Genomic DNA, 21,804 nt, shown 5'->3' with positions numbered 1-21,804 from the left:
CAGGTGTTTCTATTGATGATACTTTATTTCAAATGCAACAGAGGTAAATGAGAATGATGCATTATGTGGTCACAATCATTGTGAGTGGTTTGAAGCCATATATGATGAAATCAGATCATTGGAATAAAGTGATACGTGGGACATCGTAGACTAGGCTGTTGTGTTAATCACTGCACCACCCAGACACAGCGTTTATCACAATTGCTTGACTATATCGTGACACCTCTTGGCCAATCCACATTCCCACCTAGTGCCATCTATCCACAGTTCCCTTCCAAGTCTTCCATGCTTGCTACTTTGAGATTCCTGCAGGAGGTCAAAAGTAATTGTGCATCCACACTGAAGGTGGTTGATTCATTGCCAATCACAGCAAATCAATTGTATGAATGTGTGGTGTCTGTTCTTTTGGATAAGTCCAAAAGAATAGATGCCACACACATTCCACAGATATGATACATATTATATAAATTGAAAATGGAGGGGGAGAAAGGAAAGGAAAAAGAAGGGAAGGGGAGGAACTATTGATGTCCGCTGCATTGGGACCTTATGTGGAATCGCCAGTGAACAGTTGCATTAACCACTGTGCCCTCTGGAAATGGTGTTTATTGTAACTGCGCGGACTATCGTGACACGCTTCTCAGCCAACCCACATTCTTATCTAGTGCCGCCTGTCTGCAGTCCCCGGCCACATCCTCAATGCTCGTTACTTTGTGATTTTTAGAGAAGGTAGAACATAATTGTGCATCTGCGCTGAAGATGATGGATTCATTGCCCACTGAGATGAATCAGTTATTTATTGGTGTGTGTTCTTTTGGACATGTCTGAAAGAACAGACACCATGTATTCATATGAAGAATAACTGACTGTAGGACAGTTTTGAGGAATAAATAGAGAAGTGATCGAACTTTCCTGAGGAGAAAAGCATGAACAGTTGTATGAGGATTTAACCATCAGTCTGGAATTCATTTTATAGAAATATTCTCTCAGGTTGCAAGAATCCAATAATTTACACTACTCATGGCTTTGGAACACGTGAGGCAATACTGACCTTACGACTTATCTTAGAAGAAAGATTAAGGAAAGGCAAACCTACGTTTCTAGCATTTGTAGACTTAGAGAAAGCTTTTGACAATGTTGACTGGAATACTCTCTTTCAAATTCTGAAGGTGGCAGGGGTAAAATACAGGGAGCGAAAGGCTATTTATAATTTGTACAGAAAGCAGATGGCAGTTATAAGAGTCGAGGGACATGAAAGGGAAGCAGTGGTTGGGAAGGGAGTGAGACAGGGTTGTAGCCTCTCCCCGATGCTATTCAATCTGTATATTGAGCAAGCAGTAAAGGAAACAAAAGAAAAATTTGGAGTAGGTATTAAAATCCATGGAGAAGAAATGAAAACTTTGAGGTTCACCGATGACATTGTAATTCTGTCAGAGACAGCAAAGGACTTGGAAGAACAGTTGAATGGAATGGACAGTGTCTTGAAAGGAGGATATAAGAGTAACATCAACAAAAGCAAAAGGAGGATAATGGAATGTAGTTGAATTAAACCAGGTGATGCTGAGGGGATTAGATTAGGAAATGAGACACTTAAAGTAGAAATGAGTTTTGCTATGCGGAGAAAAGCAAAATAACTGATGATGGCTGAAGTAGAGAGGATATAAAATGTAGACTGGCTATGGCAAAGAAAGCGTTCCTGAAGAAGAGAAATTTGTTAACATCGAGTATTGATTTAAGTGTCAGGAAGTCGTTTCTGAAAGTATTTGTATGGAGTGTAGCCATGTATGGAAGTGAAACACGGACAATAAATAGTTTGGACAAGAAGAGAATAGAAGCTTTTGAAATGTTGTGCTACAGAAGAATGCTGAAGATTAGATGGGTAGATCACATAACTAATGAGGAGGTATTGAATAGGATTGGGGAGAAGAGAAATTTGTAGCACAACTTGACTAGTAGAAGAGATCGGTTGGTAGGACATGTTCTGAGGCATCAAGGGATCACCAATTTAGTATTGGAGGGCACCGTGGAGGGTAAAAATCGTAGAGGGAGACCAAGAGATGAATACAGTAAGCAGATTCAGAAGGATGTAGGCTGCAGTAGGTACTGGGAGATGAAGCAGCTTGCACAGGATAGAGTAGCATGGAGAGCTGCATCAAACCAGTTTCAGGACTGAAGACCACAACAACAACAACAACAACAACAACAACATGGCTTTGTCAGTCAAATTTGATTTGGGTGACTCACAACTGGATATCACCACTGCATTTCTCAGTGGTGAAAATGACACAGAAATAATCATGCAAAAATGCAAAAGCTGGACTAACTGATCAGATTCTTCCAAAAGGTGAAAGATTAGGAGAAAAATGATAACATAAAACGAAGGAAACTTAATTTGTGGGGTAGACATGGGCACATCCGAACAACACAGCTCCTTTCTATCATTGTGTCACATGTTCATCATGTTGACATACCTTATGGGGCTGATTGGATATAACAGACAGCAGCACACGAACACAACCTTACGACAGTGGTGAACTGCCATGTGACCACTCGGTACCAGTTCTATGCTACCTAGGATACTTCAAAGTGACCAGTGTTTCAAGTAACTTTGTATTATAAAGTGAATAAAAACACCCAGAGGAAGAAAAATGAGACCTACCTATTTCGTCCAGCAAGCTCATGTTGTCTGTCAAAGTCCTCAGTCGCAAGACTTGTTTGATACAACTCTCCATCCTACTTATCCTGTACCAGTCTTCTCTCTGCTCAATTACTGCAGCTACATCCTTTTTAACTGGCTTACTATATTTAAGCCTTTGCTGCCTCCTAAAATTTTACTGCCCATCCTTCAGTCCATTAACCTATTCTTTGATGTCTCAGGTTGTGTCCAATAACCTATCCCTTTCTTTCCTTTAGTTGATCAATAAACTATTTCTTTTCATATGGACAGTGATGTTCCTTTTACGGATGTCCACCACGGCTTATTATGATGGAAATGTGTCATCCTGCAAACAGCACTACAATATGTCATGGCATAAGCATAACTGTTTGCTACTACCATCAATGCCAACACACTCTGTAAGTCTATCTTTACGCAGATTGTTGTGGGATCTCAGCTGTTCAATATAAAATGTCGAATCAGAACACTTTCAGCCTTCTAAATTTCCAGTTATTTTATTTGAGCAAACAGTTTCAGCACTACATTATGCCATCTTCAGGCCCACTGACCGACGCGTAGGAAGAATCCTAACTCTGGTTCAGTCAAAATAGATCATCAAAGTGATTGCTGTCTCAAGTAAAAATCTATGGATACCTGTCACTGAATGCTGGCCCTTATTTTGACTGGACTAGAGTTGGGATCCTACCTACACATTAGACATGAAGATGGTGAAATATAGCGTGGACCTGGTTGCTCAAATAAAATAACAACTGGAAATTTAGAGACTGAAGGTGTTTTGACCAAACATTTTATAATGCCAACACTGTCTTATTTGTCCTCCTATAGGTATATTTATAATACAAAGAGCATGTTACAGCTTTAGGCACTCATCACACGAAGTTCTCCTTGACTACAGAATAAAATTTGCTAGCATTCTTTCATAACTCATTGCTACTTACCTTGCAACAGTGAACTAAAAAAAAACTGAACAGATACCTACCCAATTTTCTGTTGATTTTGCTTTCTGTAATAATAGGTTTTGGAGTTTCTCTCCTATTCCTCCTTTTGCAACAAAGTTTTTAACAAGGTCTTCTGTGACAGAATATTCTTCTGCCGTTATTAATGGCTTCACTGACCTAAAGAATGCAACAAATGTAAGAATCAGTCTCTATGTTCTGGCTAAACACAGTGAAGCATTTAAATTTATATACAAATACATAAGACAAACAATAAATAATATGAAGGACCACAATCTGAAATAGTTAAATCCATAATAATCATTTGACATATTGGCAGTGCTACATTTCTATGTATGTCCTGCTATAACACACTACATATATGCGGTTAAATTTACAGCACACAGTCCGCTTGAAATATATCTGGGGGTATAGGTAAATTTTCATTAATGTAGTAATCAATATCAATGTTTAATAAAGCTCTCGATACTAACTAATATCTGAATTATTACATCTGATCACACATAAGTAACTATTTCATTCAGCGTAACTAACAAAAATACAGAGCTATTCAAACTGAAAGAGACGAAAAGAAACTATTCCTGTGCCCACTATAATGACTATTTCAGAAATACACAAATACATTGAAAGATCAACTCTCACAGGTTCCATGTGGGGACAATTTGCGACACAGCAGGTGTCTATCTGGTATGGTCTTTCCTGCCAAACCCATTCTAACACTGCCTGGTCAATCGAGTTACCACCCTGATTATCTGATGTCTCAGTTACTGTAAGTCCTTTGGAAATGGGGTTGCATAAGCCACATCCTTCACACATCCCCAAACCAAAAAATACATTGGTACAGGGCCATGCAACATGGGAGGTCACAAAATTAAAAGCACATCATTCGACCCATTGTGGCCAATCCAGCAATGTGGAAGATGTTTGCTGAGGTGCTAACGTACAAGGTCATGTCGATGTCGGTGTGACTCTGTCCTGCTGCAAAATGAAGTCAAGTGACCAAAGATTCTGCAGTTGGTTAGGATGCAGCAAACATTAAGTTTCAAAGAATCACCTTCACGTTCCAGAGAGGATTGTGCATTATGTGTACCTCATATTCTCAAATTATGCTTGTTACTTTGCCACTTAAGTGAAATTTGGCTTTGACAGTGAACATAAGTCAGCCTGAGAAACCATCCGCTTCCATCCCTGCCTGAAAATCAATGCGTAATTGTGTCTGCTTTGGTTTACCAGCTAGTTTTAGCACCTTCAATAAGCCTTGAACAGCAGATGCCTGTGCAACACATGTCACATTGTCAACAGCAATGCATTCACTTATTTTCTGGCAAAACGCATTTATTTTCTGGAGCTTTTCTCATAGATCATACGAATGTTTTCCACCACTTCATTTTTGATGGATGGTTGTCCTGTTGTTATCTTATTGCATATGTGTTCTGTCTCCCCGAACTGCTTTGCTCGTCTAGCAGTGTATGATGGTGTGGTGCCACTTTATCAAACTTGGTCTGAAAATGTCTTTGAACAAGGATTATTGATGACGGTTTGGCATATTCTATGACACAATACACCTTTTCTATCGCGGATGCCACCATTTTGAATATTAATGCCAGTGATGAACAACCAGGACAACTTTCCGTTCTTTCACTGCTGCTATCCTAAACAATGATAGTTAACCTCTCAGTCTGGACATTTAACATACAGCAACAGAGGTTCATCGCCACATCATTATTTTAAAATAGATGATGCAATTAAAAACAAAATGGAGCATTAATGATGCAAATAACACTTTATATTTCTTTTATATTGTCTATTAAGTAAGTCACACTGGTAAATTTGGATGGAAACAGTATCTTTCTCTTCTTATGCAAGCTTTTGTTTTGTGTGTGGGTTTTGCTGTTTAGACGTTGTGTGTTGTCAAGCAGATTCAAAACACACATTGTTGCACTTGGAAATTGAGATGGTGGTGTGTAGCAGTTTTCAGTGTAGCGCACAATTATTGTTAGTTATCTTTATGCAGACTGTTTCACCACTGCACTAGAAGAGGAAAAAGTGGTCAGCATAATTTCTTTATTCAAACAGTAAGAAGGAAATATGAATGTAGTTAGTATTTGTATCTCACTTGCACTAATGTCTAATAAACTATTTACAGATATCTACATACTATACAAAGTCTGTTCAAAAAATTCTGGAACATTCATAACTTCGCGTCAATGATATGTTGAGGCAAAATGCGGCTGGCATCTCTTCACATGCCTGTGTTAAATGTGTAAGAGCCACAAGTTTCATTGTTGTATGTCTGATAGTTAATTGTTCAGTGCTGTGTAAAGTAGAATGCTGTGTCGCACAGTTCGCGAATTTCGAGATTTGCAGAGTTAGAGGAGCAACACGTCTGCATTGAATTTTAGTGAAACTCAAGAAAATCTTTACAAACACACACCAAATTAACCAGGGAGCATAAGGGGATTAGGGCTTAAGTCATACTCGGTGTTATGAATAGTTCACACAGTTTGAAAATGGTGGGATGGAAGTTAAAGATGACCCTGTTTGAGAACACCCTTCAACATCTACCGATGATGCTCATGTCAGGAAGGTCAACGAAATTGTGAGTGCCACTCGAAGACTGACTGTCCAAGAGATTGCAGAAGAATGTAACATTTCAGTTGCACGATGTCATGAAATCCTGACACAGCATCTTGGAATCCATCATATTGTCTCCAAGTTCCTCACACGGCTCGAGTCAAGACCAGGAAGACCTTCACCTCACAATCTGAAGAGCTTTCGGATCACGCAAATGAGAATGAGATGCTCCTTAAGACAATCTTAACTGGTGATGAGACGTGGGTCTATTGTTATGATGTCGAGACCAAGGTTCAATATTCCCAATGGGTTCGGAAAGGTTCTCAAAGACCAAAGCGAGCATATCAGGTCGAGTTAAATGTCAAAGCCATACTGGAAGGATCAGTTCATCATAGATTTGTGCCACAAGGAAAAACTGTTAAGTGATGGTACCATCTACATCTACATTCATCTACATTTATACTCCGCAAGCCACCCAACGGTGTGTGGCGGAGGGCACTTTACGTGCCACTGTCATTACCTCCCTTTCCTGTTCCAGTCACGTATGGTTCGTGGGAAGAACGACTGCCGGAAAGCCTCCATGCGCACTCAAATCTCTCTAATTTTACATTCGTTATCTCCATGGGAGGTATAAGTAGGGGGAAGCAATATATTCAATACCTCATCCAGAAACGCACCCTCTCGAAAACTGGACAGCAAGCTACACCGCGATGCAGAGCGCCTCTCTTGCAGAGTCTGCCACTTGAGTTTGCTAAACATCTCCGTAACGCTATCACGCTTACCAAATAACCCTGTGACGAAACGTGCTGCTCTTCTTTGGATCTTCTCTATCTCCTCCGTCAACCCGACCTGGTACAGATCCCACACTGATGAGCAATACTCAAGTATAGGCCGAACAAGTGTTTTGTAAGCCACCTCCTTTGTTGATGGACTACATTTCCTACGGACTCTCCCAATGAATCTCAACCTGGTACCCGCCTTACCAACAATTAATTTTATATGATCATTCCACTTCAAATCGTTCCGCATGCACACTCACAGATATTTTATAGAAGTAACTCCTACCAGTGTTAGTTCCGCTATCATATAATCATACAATAAAGGATCCTTCTTTCTATGTATTCGCAATACATTACATTTGTCTATGTTAAGCGTCAGTTGCCACTCCCTGCACCAAGTGCCTATCTGCTGCAGATCTTCCTGCATTTTGCTACAATTTTCTAATGCTGCAACTTCTCTGTATACTACAGCATCATCCGCGAAAAGCCGCATGGAACTTCCGACACTATCTACTAGGTCATTTATATATATTGTGAAAAGCAATGGTCTCATAACACTCCCCTGTGGCACGCCAGAGGTTACTTTACCGTCTGTAGACGTCTCTCCATTGAGAATAACATGCTGTGTTCTGTTTGCTAAAACCACGGCTGGTCTGATATTCCGTAGGCTCTTACTTTGTTTATCAGGCGACAGTGCGGAACTGTATCGAACGCCTTCCGGAAGTCAAGGAAAATGGCATCTACGTGGGAGCCTGTATCTAATATTTTCTGGGTCTCATGAACAAATAAAGCGAGTTGGGTCTCACACGATCGCTGTTTCCGGAATCCATGTTGATTCCTACAGAGTAGATTCTGTGTTTCCAGAAACTACATGATACGCGAGCAAAAAAACATGTTCTAAAATTCTACAACAGATCGATGTCACAGATATAGGCCTATAGTTTTGCGCATCTGCTCGACGACCCTTCTTGAAAACTGGGACTACCTGTGCTCTTTTCCAATCATGTGGAACCTTCCGTTGCGACGCCTGCGAGAAATTGTGAGGAGGAAAAGGCCCGAAATATGGTGAGACAATTCAGGGCTCTTGCATCATCATAACGCACCCGCATATTCATACCTGTTGGTTCTTGACTATCGATAAAAAACGAAATCACTGTGCTGCCTCATCCTCTGCACTCTCCAGATCTGGCCCATGGAGACTTTTTTTTCATTGAAAGGACAGGGATTTGCAACAAGAGATGAGATAAAAGAAAATTCGCAGGCGGCGTTTCGCATGATTGAGCTAGAAGCGTGCCAAGACTGCTTCCAGAAGGGGAAACGGCTTTAGGAGCGGTGTATCAATTGTGGAGGAGAGTATTTCGAAACAGGCCATGCACAATAAGTAAAGTGTAATCATAGAAAAAATTTGTGGACAAAGTTCCAGAATTTTTTGAACTGACCTTGTATATATGTAAATTGAAAGGGGGATGGGGAGAAAGGAAAGGGCAAGGATGAGTGACGTCAGCTACATTGGGACATTACAAAGAATCAGTGGCGACGAGTGATAATGTGTACCGGACTGACATTCGAACTCGGGATCTTCTGCTTAACAGGCAGCTGCATTAACCATTGTATCATCCGGGACACAGTGTTACCACAACTCCACAGACATTCCCTGCATACCTCACAGCCATCCTACATTCCCACGAAGTGCCATCTGTCTGTTGTCCCTTTCCATTTCCTCCATGCTCGCTACTTGGAGGTTCCCGCAGGAGGTCGGACATACTTCTGCATCCACATTGAAGAAGTGGATCTATTGCCTATGTAGATGAATCAATTATATGGATGTGTGGTGTCTGTTCTTTTGGACATGATTACAGTATGAGTGGAGATCTTACATACAAGCAAACTGAGATTCTCTCTAAAGTTTTTGGTTACATTAGGTGATCTGGTGGGTGATAGAAGAATCCAATCATCATTTTATGCCCACCCCTGATACTGAGTCTTGCCCAATAGTCTCACATACAGCTTCAAAAATTATCTTGGTGGATCTGAGTTTCTTGTCTACTGCGACAAATACCACCACCTTCATTTCTATTGTGTTAGTATGCACTAAGAGCACAGAATGGGACAAAGTGCCTGCATGGATTTTACAGCATTTAGCTTGCAAGCTACATTCCAAATATGTAGCACAGCACTAGGAGATCCGCCAGGGGAATTCAGCACACATGAAGTGGACCTACATACATGGCTACCAGCACAGGTAGACGGCTTAGGCAATAATGACAAATCACTCGACATGATTTGTGGGAAGGATGTGTCTAGCAGTAAAAAGATTACTCCACTTACTCGGCACACACCCCTCTACAGCGAGATAGTCAGTTTAAACTTTGCACACAATTCCTCTACATCTATCATATTGGAACTAAATGATGTCCTCTCATTGTTTAAAGAGGATGCTAACAACTGCTTATCGGCTGCTCATTCCAGCACAGGAACTCTTCTAACCTTCTTGATGGAGTTATTAACTATTCCAAACACACACTTGTTGTTAGCAGCAGGATTTAAAATATTTCCACTGGATATGTGTTGTTGAACTAATTGCTCAAGACAGTTCCCACACTAAACAATCAGAACTATTTTGCATGACTGTCTGTCCTTACTGCTTGCTGTAAACCCACAGACACCCCAGTCTACAATTCATAGGTTCATGTCACCTCCAACTAATACTGCACAATGTACATCCGCACTACTGAGCACAGACTTTCTGTAAATGCTTCTACAACTGTTACCACAAAATCACGTGGGTAGTAAAAATAGTCACAGATTAATTTGTGTCCGCATAGGCTGGATACTCGAAACCAGGGAACCTCAGAATCAGACTCAGTATCTGACTCTGTACACATATTTTTGTCGACTGCATTTAGTACTTCCCATGCTTTGATGTCTAGCCTGTGTTTTCAATCTGTACCATGCCTCATTAAATATTTTGCAGCTCTCTACTTAGGGTTTCATCCAACCCTTAGTTCTGAGCATAATTTGAGTGTGAAGGCTTTCCTGGAGGATGGGCAATTCAGGGACTGGATTAGAGATGCTTTCTCCATTTACTGTTAAAAATCTCGATATTCAAAGTGTCTTTACTTTGTACATGACCTGATTTCGCTCTCCGTGTAATGACTGGAGTGCATTCATAAAAGGATAAAAAACTATTGCTTAGCCTTTAAAAAACCCACCATGTGCTTTACACATGTACTCTGCTACTCCAGTAATTGCTTCCCTGGTGCAGTGCACATATCAACTGGAATCTTTCTCCACCACATAAGGCAGGAGCAGAAATTTGTAGCCATGATAATCACAGAATCAACAGAGCCTCTGGTTATTTACTGTTACCTTTTCCCAATGTATCTCTCTCTTAAAGGTTACATTATTCCTTCACAATGGGTTTAGTTTGACGTTCTCTTTTAAAAATTTTAAGCTTCGATCAGTTTGAAAAGCTACGAATCCTTTTACATAGTAAAAAATGTGAGCACACTTTAAATGACACCATTATAAGTGGTTCGAATACCTTCTTAAAAAAAGTTTTATGAAAATGCTTCAATAAATTTCAAGACATCTTGTAACAGATTGACATTCTATAGCCCCACAATATGTAAAAGATGTATGCATTGATGGTGCAATAACAGTTAGTACTCTCAGTGTATTGATGAGTTGCACAATAGGTTTGTCAGGGGATCTGCAGTAAATATGTCAGGGGGCCTGTGATATCAGAATTTTGCTAGAAGGAAAGAGAGAACACTGGCCATGAGTTACAGTGGCCACCACTTGAGTTTTTCATAGCTGATGTACAATATATGTACATAACATGCACAAATGTACTGACTATAAATTTGTCTATTATGTAATACAGCTTTCGTGAATCTAACTAAGTTTAAACAAGGGAATGTCCTAAGTGGAATAACAACAATTGGGAAACAATTCATTGCTAGTCACAACAGAGAGAAAGCGTAGAGTCGCAGACAGGCACAATGAAACAGACTGCTAAAATACCTTTTTAAGCTTTCTGACAAAATTCTTCTGAAATAGAAAATACACACAAATTCACATACACACAACTCTCATACACATGGCCACTGGCGGACGGAGGGAGGGGAGGGGACGGGAGGGAGTTTTGCTTGTGAAAACGTGTGTGTATTTTCTATTTTGGAAGAAGGACTTTATCAGAAAGCTTAAATATTTTAGCAGCCTTTTTCATGGTGCCTATCTGCAACTCAGTAGCTCCTCAATGTGATAACTAGCAATCTATCCTTTCCATACTACATAGATTAAGTAATTTACAATGAAAAGTGTGTTAAATATGGAATAAATGCAGACTTCTGGCCAGACTACAGATTAATTTGTTATTTTACAATTATTTTGTATTCACATTCATTGGCTTTACCATCTCACAGCCAAATTGTCACCTTCCCATCTCATCTAGACCTCAGGTTATGTAACAGATGTGTTACCACAACCAAGATTTTGTGGGGTGAGTGGAGATGGGAGGGGGGGAGAGGTAACTGCCATACTTGAATATGATGTTTTGTACGAAGAGACAGGCGAATGGATCTGACAGAGTTGGTGGGACATGAAGAGAACTGATTTTAATGCAAGATGCAGACTATATAGTCTGACATTTTAGCATCCAACATTTGTTAAACTTTTAATACATGAAGATTCCTGCATACTTATCCTGAGGATGAGATCTGCTTCTAAAGATGTGTCATTTGTATCTCATTACCAGTATGTGTGGATGAACCAAAATTTAATATTTTTCTAATTAAGTAACAGTCTAATGGCACAGAAAGTGACAGTTGGTTTCTGAGGTAAGATCAAAACCAATCCTAAATTGCACACATAAATCAATGCATCAAGAATGTACTAAACACTTAAGATACTGTCTGCCATACCTCAGATACTTTTCCATTGTTTGCTGCAAAGCAGGAACCGGCAGATGAGGAAGTGCTGCAGGAGCAGAAACCAGATTCCTCCTAATGTGATGATGGTGATGTTGCAATGGAAAGCTAAGAAACCCATATTTCTTTTGATGCAGCATATTGTCTGATATTCTCATAGCCTGAAAAGAAATAAACATTTACCATAGTAAGACAGCCACAGAACAATGTAGTATAATTAAAAGATGAAGCCAACATGTCACAAATACCTGGTGGTTATAATTAAATTTTCCCTATTTAACACATTATAACACGGAAACTAATTACCATATGAGTACCAGACTTGATAGCATTAATGTCAAGGACATGGGGAAGAGAGATAATGCAGAATAAATTCAATTGAAACACTTTTAATGTGCTGCTATTGAACATCATACCATTACATACCGGTACCATTACCGCTACAAAAGGGGCTCAATATGGAGCCCATCAGTGCCCATTAGAGTCTGAAAGCACAGGATTGCATTCTGCACAGCAGTCTGAAGCATGTCCGTAGGTATGCTGGCTACTTCTCTTGATATGCTGTGCTTCAGATTAGTACATGTGTGAATGTTCCCCTGGTAAACCCCGTCCTTCAGGTACCCCACAACCAGAAATTGCAGGGAATGAGATCAGGTGACCATGCTGGCCAAGCATTTGGAAATGATCGGCTCACAATTCAATCATTTCCAAATGTTTTTTGGAGAAGCACCTGAACTTCACAAGCAATGTGCGTGCGGTGGGGTCCCAAATCACATTAAAACTGTTGAGTTGAATGTCTCTCTCTCTTGTAGGGCGTGTATGGCATGCTGGTGAAGCATATCGCAGTAACACTGGCCAGTCACAATACATGTCTTTGGTCCTTTAGTGCCAAATTGTTCAAAAAAGAACGGGCCAAGGATGAACACAGCCATGAAGCCACATCATACAGTGACATGTTCACCATACAGAGGAACTTCATGCACAGTGACTGGAGGTAAAGATCCCTACACTCAGCATTGCTGTGTGTTCACCTCACCCGTCAAATAAAAATGAGCTGGCTGTCTGTCCATATGATGGTCCAGGGCGAGCCCTCATCAACTTCAATCCTGGCGAGACAGAGAAGAGAAAAGTCAACAGTCGTCGAACATCCTCCGGTGCAAGCTGCTGTACGATATGGACCTTGTAAGGATACCATTTGAGAATGGTTTGAAGCAACCTTAATGTAGTGGACCATGGGATGTTCCAACTGTTGTGACACAGCACACACACTGCCTGACAATCGGGAATTGTACACAGTGTTGTCTGCCATAGCAGCAGCGAGATCATAAATGGGTCAGTGGCCTCTTCCCAGAGCAACGCCCAGTTCTCCAGTGGATTTGAACTACTTCATCATGCTCCGAACAGCAGATGGAAGAAGATCCATTCAGCCGGCAATATTCTCGAAGTGCAGCTTCATCAATAATGCACTGCTCCTTTTGTCCAAGCTCATGTTGACATGTCAACAGGTGCACTGCGACTGGTCAGGTGTGAGAGACTATGAATCATGATGATACATCACGGCACCTGGTGGCCATAGTTGGAACTGGATGGTGGCACTGTGACGCATGGAAATCCTGTACCCCATACTCTGGACGTAAATGTTACCAAGTTTGGTATTCGTACAGCAATTAGCTTCCATCTTATGATGTGTTAAATAGGGAAAGTTTGATTAATTTATATCAGCTGCATATTTATTACAAACAGAGTAATATTCATTGGAAATGAAACCGCAAATCAAATTTCCTTGGATGTCAAACAACTTAGACAATCTGTTTCATTTAAATGGATTAAAATTAAATCTGGCAAAGACACAATCAATACAGTTTAAAGACTTAATGTCTGTTGGCTTTTGTCTCTGCTTCTTTGGCTGATGTTTGTTTTAACTATTTTCCTGATGCTTCACCAACACCAATGCCTTAAGAAGTGTGAATTTTTGAATGACAGCCTCTCATGCGGGCAAAATGTAATTTTTTATGTACTTATTTATTTGTCCAACGTTGGCTGAAGAACCTAAGACAGAAGTCAGCTGATAATACATCAATGTGGCTGGGAAAACTTCAACAATTTTGTACAGTATAAAGAGTGTTATTACAAACAGTGCAATCAGTACAAAAGTGTAAAAAGTTGTTACAAAAGACATTACATCTAAAATTACTAGCACAGTTATGTCTCACACCTAAGAATAGTTTCTGACAGTGGGAAAAACAAAAAAGAAAATCATAGTCTTGAGTTACATTTTAGGTACAAAGTAAATTAAAAGTCCCGTGCTTCTCGTGGCAATACTGCCAAACTAGTGTGAGCTTAGTGAAATTGACAATGTTTTTTGTAAGACATTGTGTCTTCCAAAATGCAATTCTCCTTTTAAATGCACTCACTTTCCTCTTGAAATCGGAATTGAGTTGCTTCTTGCCTTGTAATGTCTTACTGAGGGCAGTCTGCAGTCAACTCATTTTAAAATGTAAGGTCTGTAATCCACTCTGGATTTTTTAACTTTTGTACTTTATTTCCTTTTTCCATCAGAATTAAACAATAGCAGGTATTAAATTGAAAAACTGTTCCTTGATTTAACAAACATTACTGCACAGTAATACATAACGATTCAATACTCTTCTTCAGTTCCAGCAAAAACTATTGCAACTGACAATGTAATAATGTTTACGATGACAAAATTTATTATTCACACCAGCAATTCTATTGTATGTTTCATACCAGCAAATTTGGCACAAAGTACAGGATAATTAATCCCACAAAAATTGTGTATGTCAATTATTGTAATTTTTGGCTCTTTCATTGTCAACTAAATCTTTAAATTCTTGTTGTGTGGTGTTGTAAAGCAGAGTCATTGCAAATTTGTGATATCCGTCTGTTATATGACTACATAAGAGGTACTGAGAATTCTTAACTTTCTCTTCTTTGATTCCGATTCATTTTTTAAGGATTGCGAAGATAAGTTGCTAGACTGTCTCCTTTTGTAGAACTGAAAAGAGTCATGCCGACCAAAAAATGCTGAAAGAAAGTGTCGCATTGCACTGCTAAACAATATGTTGCGTTATATTGAGCAGTTCGAAGAAGGACCTAGCAAAGCCAAGATGCACCAAGTATTGCTGAGACAGTCCAATCCTCAGGCCACAAGCATGCAGCACATTGTGCACGAGTGCAGTTTTGCACACCGTGGCTGACCTCACTCCATAGCACAAAATTCCAGTTACTTAACAGTCATTTTCAAATGTGAACAAGAAGCCCAAAGATAAGCCAAAAACTTAACTCTCAACAAGAAACCAGAGACTGCCCCAAAGTCAAAGTTCTTGTGCTTTAAGACCGTCACATTTTGGTTGACTTACTAATGGAGAAGGTACATGTTAGTCATGTGTCAGTGTTAGACATGATTCCCAAGCTTTCAACTATATCTACATACTAACTATATCTACATACTTCAAAGGGGGGATTACACCACTGAAGTAATCTAAGCACTACTGAGTCCGTTTTCATGCTCACAATTGAAAACAACATTAATTATCAATTACCACAGATTTAAGTGCACCAACTGCTGCAGAAAAACTAATTAAGGCCCTTAAAGAATCATAATCCTTTCATTAATGAGCAATTCTTCCAGCCACGTGTGTTTCAAATTGTTTCCTTTGCTTGTAACATTACAGCGTCCAAAAAAAGGTTCAAATTTGGGTAATGGAGTTTGTGAACTGTGCTGATGGAAGTTCAGAATGTTCTACTTCCTGTGTCTTAGATGTCCTGATAAAGTCCAGTAGTAGCAAAAATACTAATTACAGAAGAAATAAAAGCAAATTTTTATCATACGTTTCAAGGAAGGAGCACAACTAAACTAACACATATATGATGCCTCTCTCCAATTGTGAATGATGCTGTCCGGACAGTGGCTGACTGCTGCACATTAAAATAAACTGATCATTGGATAAATCTATCAATGTTTCCATATTTATGCTGCACATGTTGAGAAACTACGACCATTTTGTGACTCTACTAAACACAATAAAAGAGATATCTCAGTCACAGGAGAAGCAGATGGTTCTCTATTTTGTCAGTGTTCAGATCTGTTAATGATGTTATTTAAGCTTCAGAATATTACTTGCTGCCCCTTGAGAAGTGTCTCATTCAAAAGAATATTTCTTCTAAAATCATCTCTCCCTTGCCACCTTCTCTAGTCCCTTTCAAGCTTGATACGTATCTTCACCAACAGTATTTGTCTTACTGAAAATAAGAGAGCAACTGTAACTGAGGTCTTAAATGAACAATGGAAAATCCAGGGTGGAATAATGACAGTGTTATGAAAAGGATAGTTGCTACTCACCATATAGCGGAGATGCTGAGCAGCAGACAGGCACAACAAAAAGACTGTCAGCAAGTAATCTTTCGGCCAAAAAGGCCTCCATCACACACACACACACACACACACACACACACACACAAAGAGAGAGAGAGAGAGAGAGAGAGAGAGAGAGAGAGAGAGAGAGAGAGAGAGTCTCTGGTTGTGAGCAACAACGCATGAAGGGAGAGGCAACTGAGTCGTGGCCGTAACGAGGACTAGTCATTGTCCTTCCCTATTCCTATTCCAGAGCTACACAGCCCTCTATTCTATTACCACACCTGCATTCGTATTACTTCTCTCCTTCTCAGCTGCCCCCCCCCCCAACCTCCCCCTAACTGCCGGATTGCACCTAGCTGCCCTACCATCTCCCTACCTCAACCCTGGATGCTCCCACGAGCAGCACTTTAATGTCACCCACCTCTACTCTGCTATCTCTACCCAGTCTTCTACTCACCTGCAACATCTGGTTGCTTCTCCCATCATGTGTTGCTGCTCAGTCTGGCCTCGGCAGCCGGAGACTGTGGGCGCGCATGTGTATGGGAGTGGGTGTGACAAACATTTATTATTGTGTGTTTGAAGTTAATTGTATTCTCTATTAAATTCCTTATATCACAGACCAATTAGTGTAGGATATTTACAGCTGAATACCTCAGTCCTTGCTGTGTTGCCATTAGGGTGATTACGGGATAGTGTGTTGTTATACCGATGAATATTATTGCTGGTTTCAATACTGACATTGACCATTGGCAACAAGCTCCACTAAGGGACAATGTTGTCACAAAAAAAACATAACTATGTCCTAATTTTTACTCACTTGTCTTAGAAATTCTCTATATTATTTTGAAAATATCCTGATTTTGCTTCTAACATGTTATGGGAACCTACTCTCTTACAACACTGCATACCCTACCATGGAACCTAGCTATGATATATTCCACAATATACCGGTATGTCTGATCATAATGTTCTAACTTATCAGTGTGTAGCCTCTGTTATCAGTACATTTTTGTCTGTATTGGCAGGGTTTTAATTTTTTGGCACTTCTAAACTGACACATAGTAGTCTTAAAACCTGTTCAAACTCCATATTTTTCCTCATGCTGCTGATAGAAATTTGCCTGGGACTAAAATATACCAAAAAATCTGAAAAGTCAAATGTCTACAAAGGCAGGATTACAAGAAATCAGATTACATGCAAAACTGTTATCCTAATTCATTATTTATACCAAATATATATTCATGCATACACAAATCCCTTTCCAGAGTTCTGTAACAAACTCTTGTACAGATGTGGATAACAATCACTTTGTCATTTGTTTAAATTTTTGCATCGTTATAAAAATACAAAACAACTTTATAATTTTGAAAGAGCATACACCAGATCATTTATTCTCTATTCCCAAACAAAAATTTAACCATTGCTGGAATTAGTAATGTCAGGTTCTTCTTTCAAACTCTTCTAGCAGCTTCCTCGCAAATGCATTAGCTACTTCTTGTTCCTTTCATGAGTGTTTGTTTACACCTGCTACTGTTGCCTTCTGTACCTCTTACTTATAATTTGTGTTCATGTAAGTGCTTTCTTGTTACTTTTCCTTTCTTGTTTACTATCTCTTACTTACACACATCATTTGTTTCTGTGTGATCTTTCTACATTCACATTTATGTACTACCAATAAAAGCATGTTTTTGCTGGGAAATGTTTTAAGTTCAGCCATCAAAGAGCAAAGACTTCAAATTAATATAATTGACACCAAGATTAAAAGTTTTTCATAGGCAAAGAAATAATTACCATGTTGTTCATTGCATTCATGTTCTGAAGAATTTTCAGCATCCTTTAGCAGCTCTGTGAACCTGCAACAGATTTTTTGAAACGTGATGAGAAATTTGAAAGTACTGTGTCATTCTTTAATTATGTTATACAAACAACTTAAATTTTTTTCTTGTCTACTGAATGGATACGGGTGAGAGAGAATTGCGGGCCAGTATTTACCTTCCAGAAACAAAATATTTAGTACTCCTGGTAGACATGTAAAAAAGTAAAAGTGATAACATTACGATTCTCTAATACAGGGGGGTATGAGTGACCTGCCCTTCATTTTTAACCTTCTAAAGCCTGTCTTTCTCTCCTCCTTGAGGAAGCAACTAATGGATCTGAATGCTAGGATAGTGCTGTCACTTACTTAATGTATATCTTACGGCAGTACTATGTATTTCATCTGATAAGCTAATTATTGCCAGTTAATTTGTATCAATTTACAAGTTTTCTCAACTGAATTTTCCTTTTGATATGAATGACTAACTATGTCAATTTTCTTATGTCTAAAGCTGATAAAGCACCTTGTCTTCAAGATCAAATTTTGCATTTCTAACATGGAAGTCCTCCAGCAAGATAGTTAAACTCACCTCCAGACAGACCGTACCTTGTGGAAAAATATTGCACCTATGCAGTCGAAATCTGGGATTAATGCAAACCTGGTTCGTCAGTATCATTCCAATAGTGGAAAGTGTTATTCATTATTAAAAGAGTTAAATGTTGCATCAGCAGGAAACTTACTTCAACAATGAAGTGTACAGATTTTGTGGGCAACAGATCAAACACTTATGGAAATTCATGGCACATGGACAACACACAATGTCATTGCTGCCCAGAGTAAAATGATGCTAATAGCTTGAAGACTGCTGCGTAGAGCACTGTGAGAAGGGCAGAGCAGTTGCAAACCCGTAGCACACTACACTGCTGTAACATGTGGACATATGATATACAGTGCTTACACAGTGATCATTACAAATATTTCGAAGAAGGCAGCCATATCTCTTGGCAGCATACCAGTGATCATTACAAATATTTCGAAGAAGGCAGCCATATCTCTTGGCAGCAGGTATGCTATCAATGGTTGTAGTGTGAAGTTTGTGATTATTGATATACTGCTTTCCACCATTTATTTACACACTACTTTATTTATTTACTTTTTAAAGATTCTATTGGTAGTCTAAACTGTAGTGTAGCTCGAGATCTAGGTTAGGTTGAAAGGTAGCAATCTGGTTGACAGTTAGTGAAGACATTCCATGTATCCCAACAAAAAGATACATTTTTAAATGAAGGGTGTGGAGTAACAACTACTGAGGTCTAGGCTAGATTGGAATGTGATAGTTTGATACAATGTCGTCAAACTTAATAACAAGAATATCCTCTCTTAAGTTTCCTTCGCAAGACTAATGGCATGCTTTTGGATATTTGTCTGAGTTGTTGATGCTATGTTTTGGACAAAATTTTGACAAAAAATGGACTCAACAGCTTGGCTTGCGAAAGCATGCCATTACAGAACACCCTCACCGAAACATCCATATTCCTGTGGTGGCCTCAATGCTTTGGTAGTTAAAATGCACATGATTATATAATGTCATAATTGCTATATTGGTTACATAGTGCTCACAAATAGTTGCTTTGTGGATAGTGTCACTGGTTGAAACCGACGAGTTATATTGTGTCCTTCAGCACTTTGTTATCAACCACGACCTAATGGAATATTGCATATTGTGTGCATAATGGTTTCTTTACTTCCAAACAAACAGTGTTGCATAATAGGGGGGCTTAATCAGTGTGTCACTATATTCTAGAATCGCCAACAAATCTGAACTCTCAAATTACTTAAAGAACTGATGCTTCTCTAACTGTCTCTCATACTTAGTCCCATTTTGAGCTCTATTCTATTGTACACTGGTAACATGCTTCAGTTAACTACAGGTCATGTGAGTATTCAACCCGCACCAGGCTTTCGCCCATCAAAAACATATGGGCAGAGGCGAAACTTGGTGTGAAGAAAGACTTGGACTCTGTGTTATGTACTTATCATTATCTTTGAAATGATATTAAAGCTATCTGGGAAATACTGGAAGAAATGAAAAATTATTGCCCATTTCATTATGGTCAGTTTAGTGAAATGCCTTTTATGATATACATTGTGAAGAAAGCAAATGCTGTGTTCTTTTGATGACTAAAAATATTCTAATAATAATACTGATCTCTTTGAACTATTAATATATGTAACTGAAACAAGTGCAGTAACACAAAGTGGGATTCAAACAAAATATTGTCACTGTGCAGCTGCTTTCTAGCATGTCTACTAACTCGTTGATCTAGCAAGACTTTTGATGACCATTTCAGCACCCAGAAATTTCTTTAATTATTTATCCAATCCTTAACTGCATGGCACGCAGCTCTGTTTGCTAGAAACCAGCATGCCCAAAAGTAGCGTATAGTAAATAATCCTCTTCTTACAGATGCAGGTAGCTGTTTGCTTTGAAATATACCATAGTATTTGAGTAAATATAAAACTACCAATAAAAGATAAATAGCATTTATTTACATGTTGGTTGAAATAACTTTGTGACTGATGTTTCAGCAACTAAATTGGTAGGAGCCAGCTACAACTGTTCAGAAGGAACAGTGAGATAGGTCCCCATCGAAGACAAAGACACAGAGGGGCTCATATCCTATCTTTTGCTTTTGAGAAGAAGCTTTCCCTGCAGTCTGTGACTGTAATTGTGAGAGACTGTAATTGCACACTTTCATCACAGTGTCATTTTGTCCATGTAGCATCAGAGAAGTGACTGTTACCGAAGGGACATTTGTCACTAAAATGGTTTATATAGCAAAATATACTTGACTCACACATCTACTACCTATGCACTACACCTCACCTCACTCATGCTAAACAATGTGGTTCTTGTTGCTACTTCACTTCACTATGATATTGTAGGATTACAGAGGTTGGAATGCGAGTGCTGAAGTAAACATGCTGTTTGACTGAATCTTCCGATTTTTACAGTGACGGCTTGTGAGAACCAACAGTGGAGGCAGCAAGCAAAGAAGTTAGAGAAGTAGGTTATTCGCTCCTCCAGCCAGCACTTTTACTGCTCCAATGTTTCAGGTGGTACAATGCACTGTGGAAATGAAAAATAATTCAAGATTGAGCCTTCTGTGACTAATTAATAGTATTAAGAGAGTTGTTAGTCATTGTGCCAATACACAGTGACACTCCATTCACCTAAGTTGAATGTTGTGTTGCCAAACGTATGCTCTGCCTTTGGTTACTGACTACATTATTCACACTTACTGTGTTTTAAGACCATTGGGAGCATGCTTCACTTATGCATTAGGAAAAACTGACACATGCCAAAGCATGGAAAGTCTTGAGTTTCTTTGTTAATCACTATCAACTTTATCACTAGAACAGCGAAAGTGGTCAAAAAGACACCTTTCTAGTTTTACTTCCATGATAACAAATTCAATTTTTTTTATATTTTTCTACCAAACTTCATTACTTTTATTGATTTAAGCGCATAAAATGGTTTATATAGCAAAATATACTTGACTCACACATCTACTACCTATGCACTACACCTCACCTCACTCATGCTAAACAATGTGGTTCTTGTTGCTACTTCACTTCACTATGATATTGTAGGATTACAGAGGTTGGAATGCGAGTGCTGAAGTAAACATGCTG

General features: G+C 39.2%; 1 protein-coding gene across 3 annotated transcripts in view; it reads right to left on the bottom strand.

The window, feature by feature from the left end:
- The window catches only part of LOC126262416 (carnitine O-acetyltransferase-like), a 101,752-nt gene that overhangs the window by 62,455 nt on the left and 17,493 nt on the right, over window positions 1–21,804 (bottom strand). For all 3 annotated transcript variants that reach the window (XM_049959045.1, XM_049959044.1, XM_049959048.1), the window contains exons 2-4: window positions 18,084–18,145; window positions 11,909–12,075; window positions 3,654–3,789 (exon numbers count right to left, since the gene is read on the bottom strand). In XM_049959045.1, the coding sequence (XP_049815002.1) occupies window positions 3,654–3,789; window positions 11,909–12,075; window positions 18,084–18,125 (345 nt within the window). In that variant the 5' untranslated portion in view covers window positions 18,126–18,145. The remainder of the gene's footprint in view (window positions 1–3,653; window positions 3,790–11,908; window positions 12,076–18,083; window positions 18,146–21,804) is intronic.

Source organism: Schistocerca nitens, chromosome 6, assembly GCF_023898315.1.
Source record: "Schistocerca nitens isolate TAMUIC-IGC-003100 chromosome 6, iqSchNite1.1, whole genome shotgun sequence".
NCBI lineage: Eukaryota > Metazoa > Arthropoda > Insecta > Orthoptera > Acrididae > Schistocerca > Schistocerca nitens.
The sequence above is the reverse complement of the archived record's forward strand: the minus strand, read 5'-3'. Positions and strand labels throughout refer to the sequence as shown.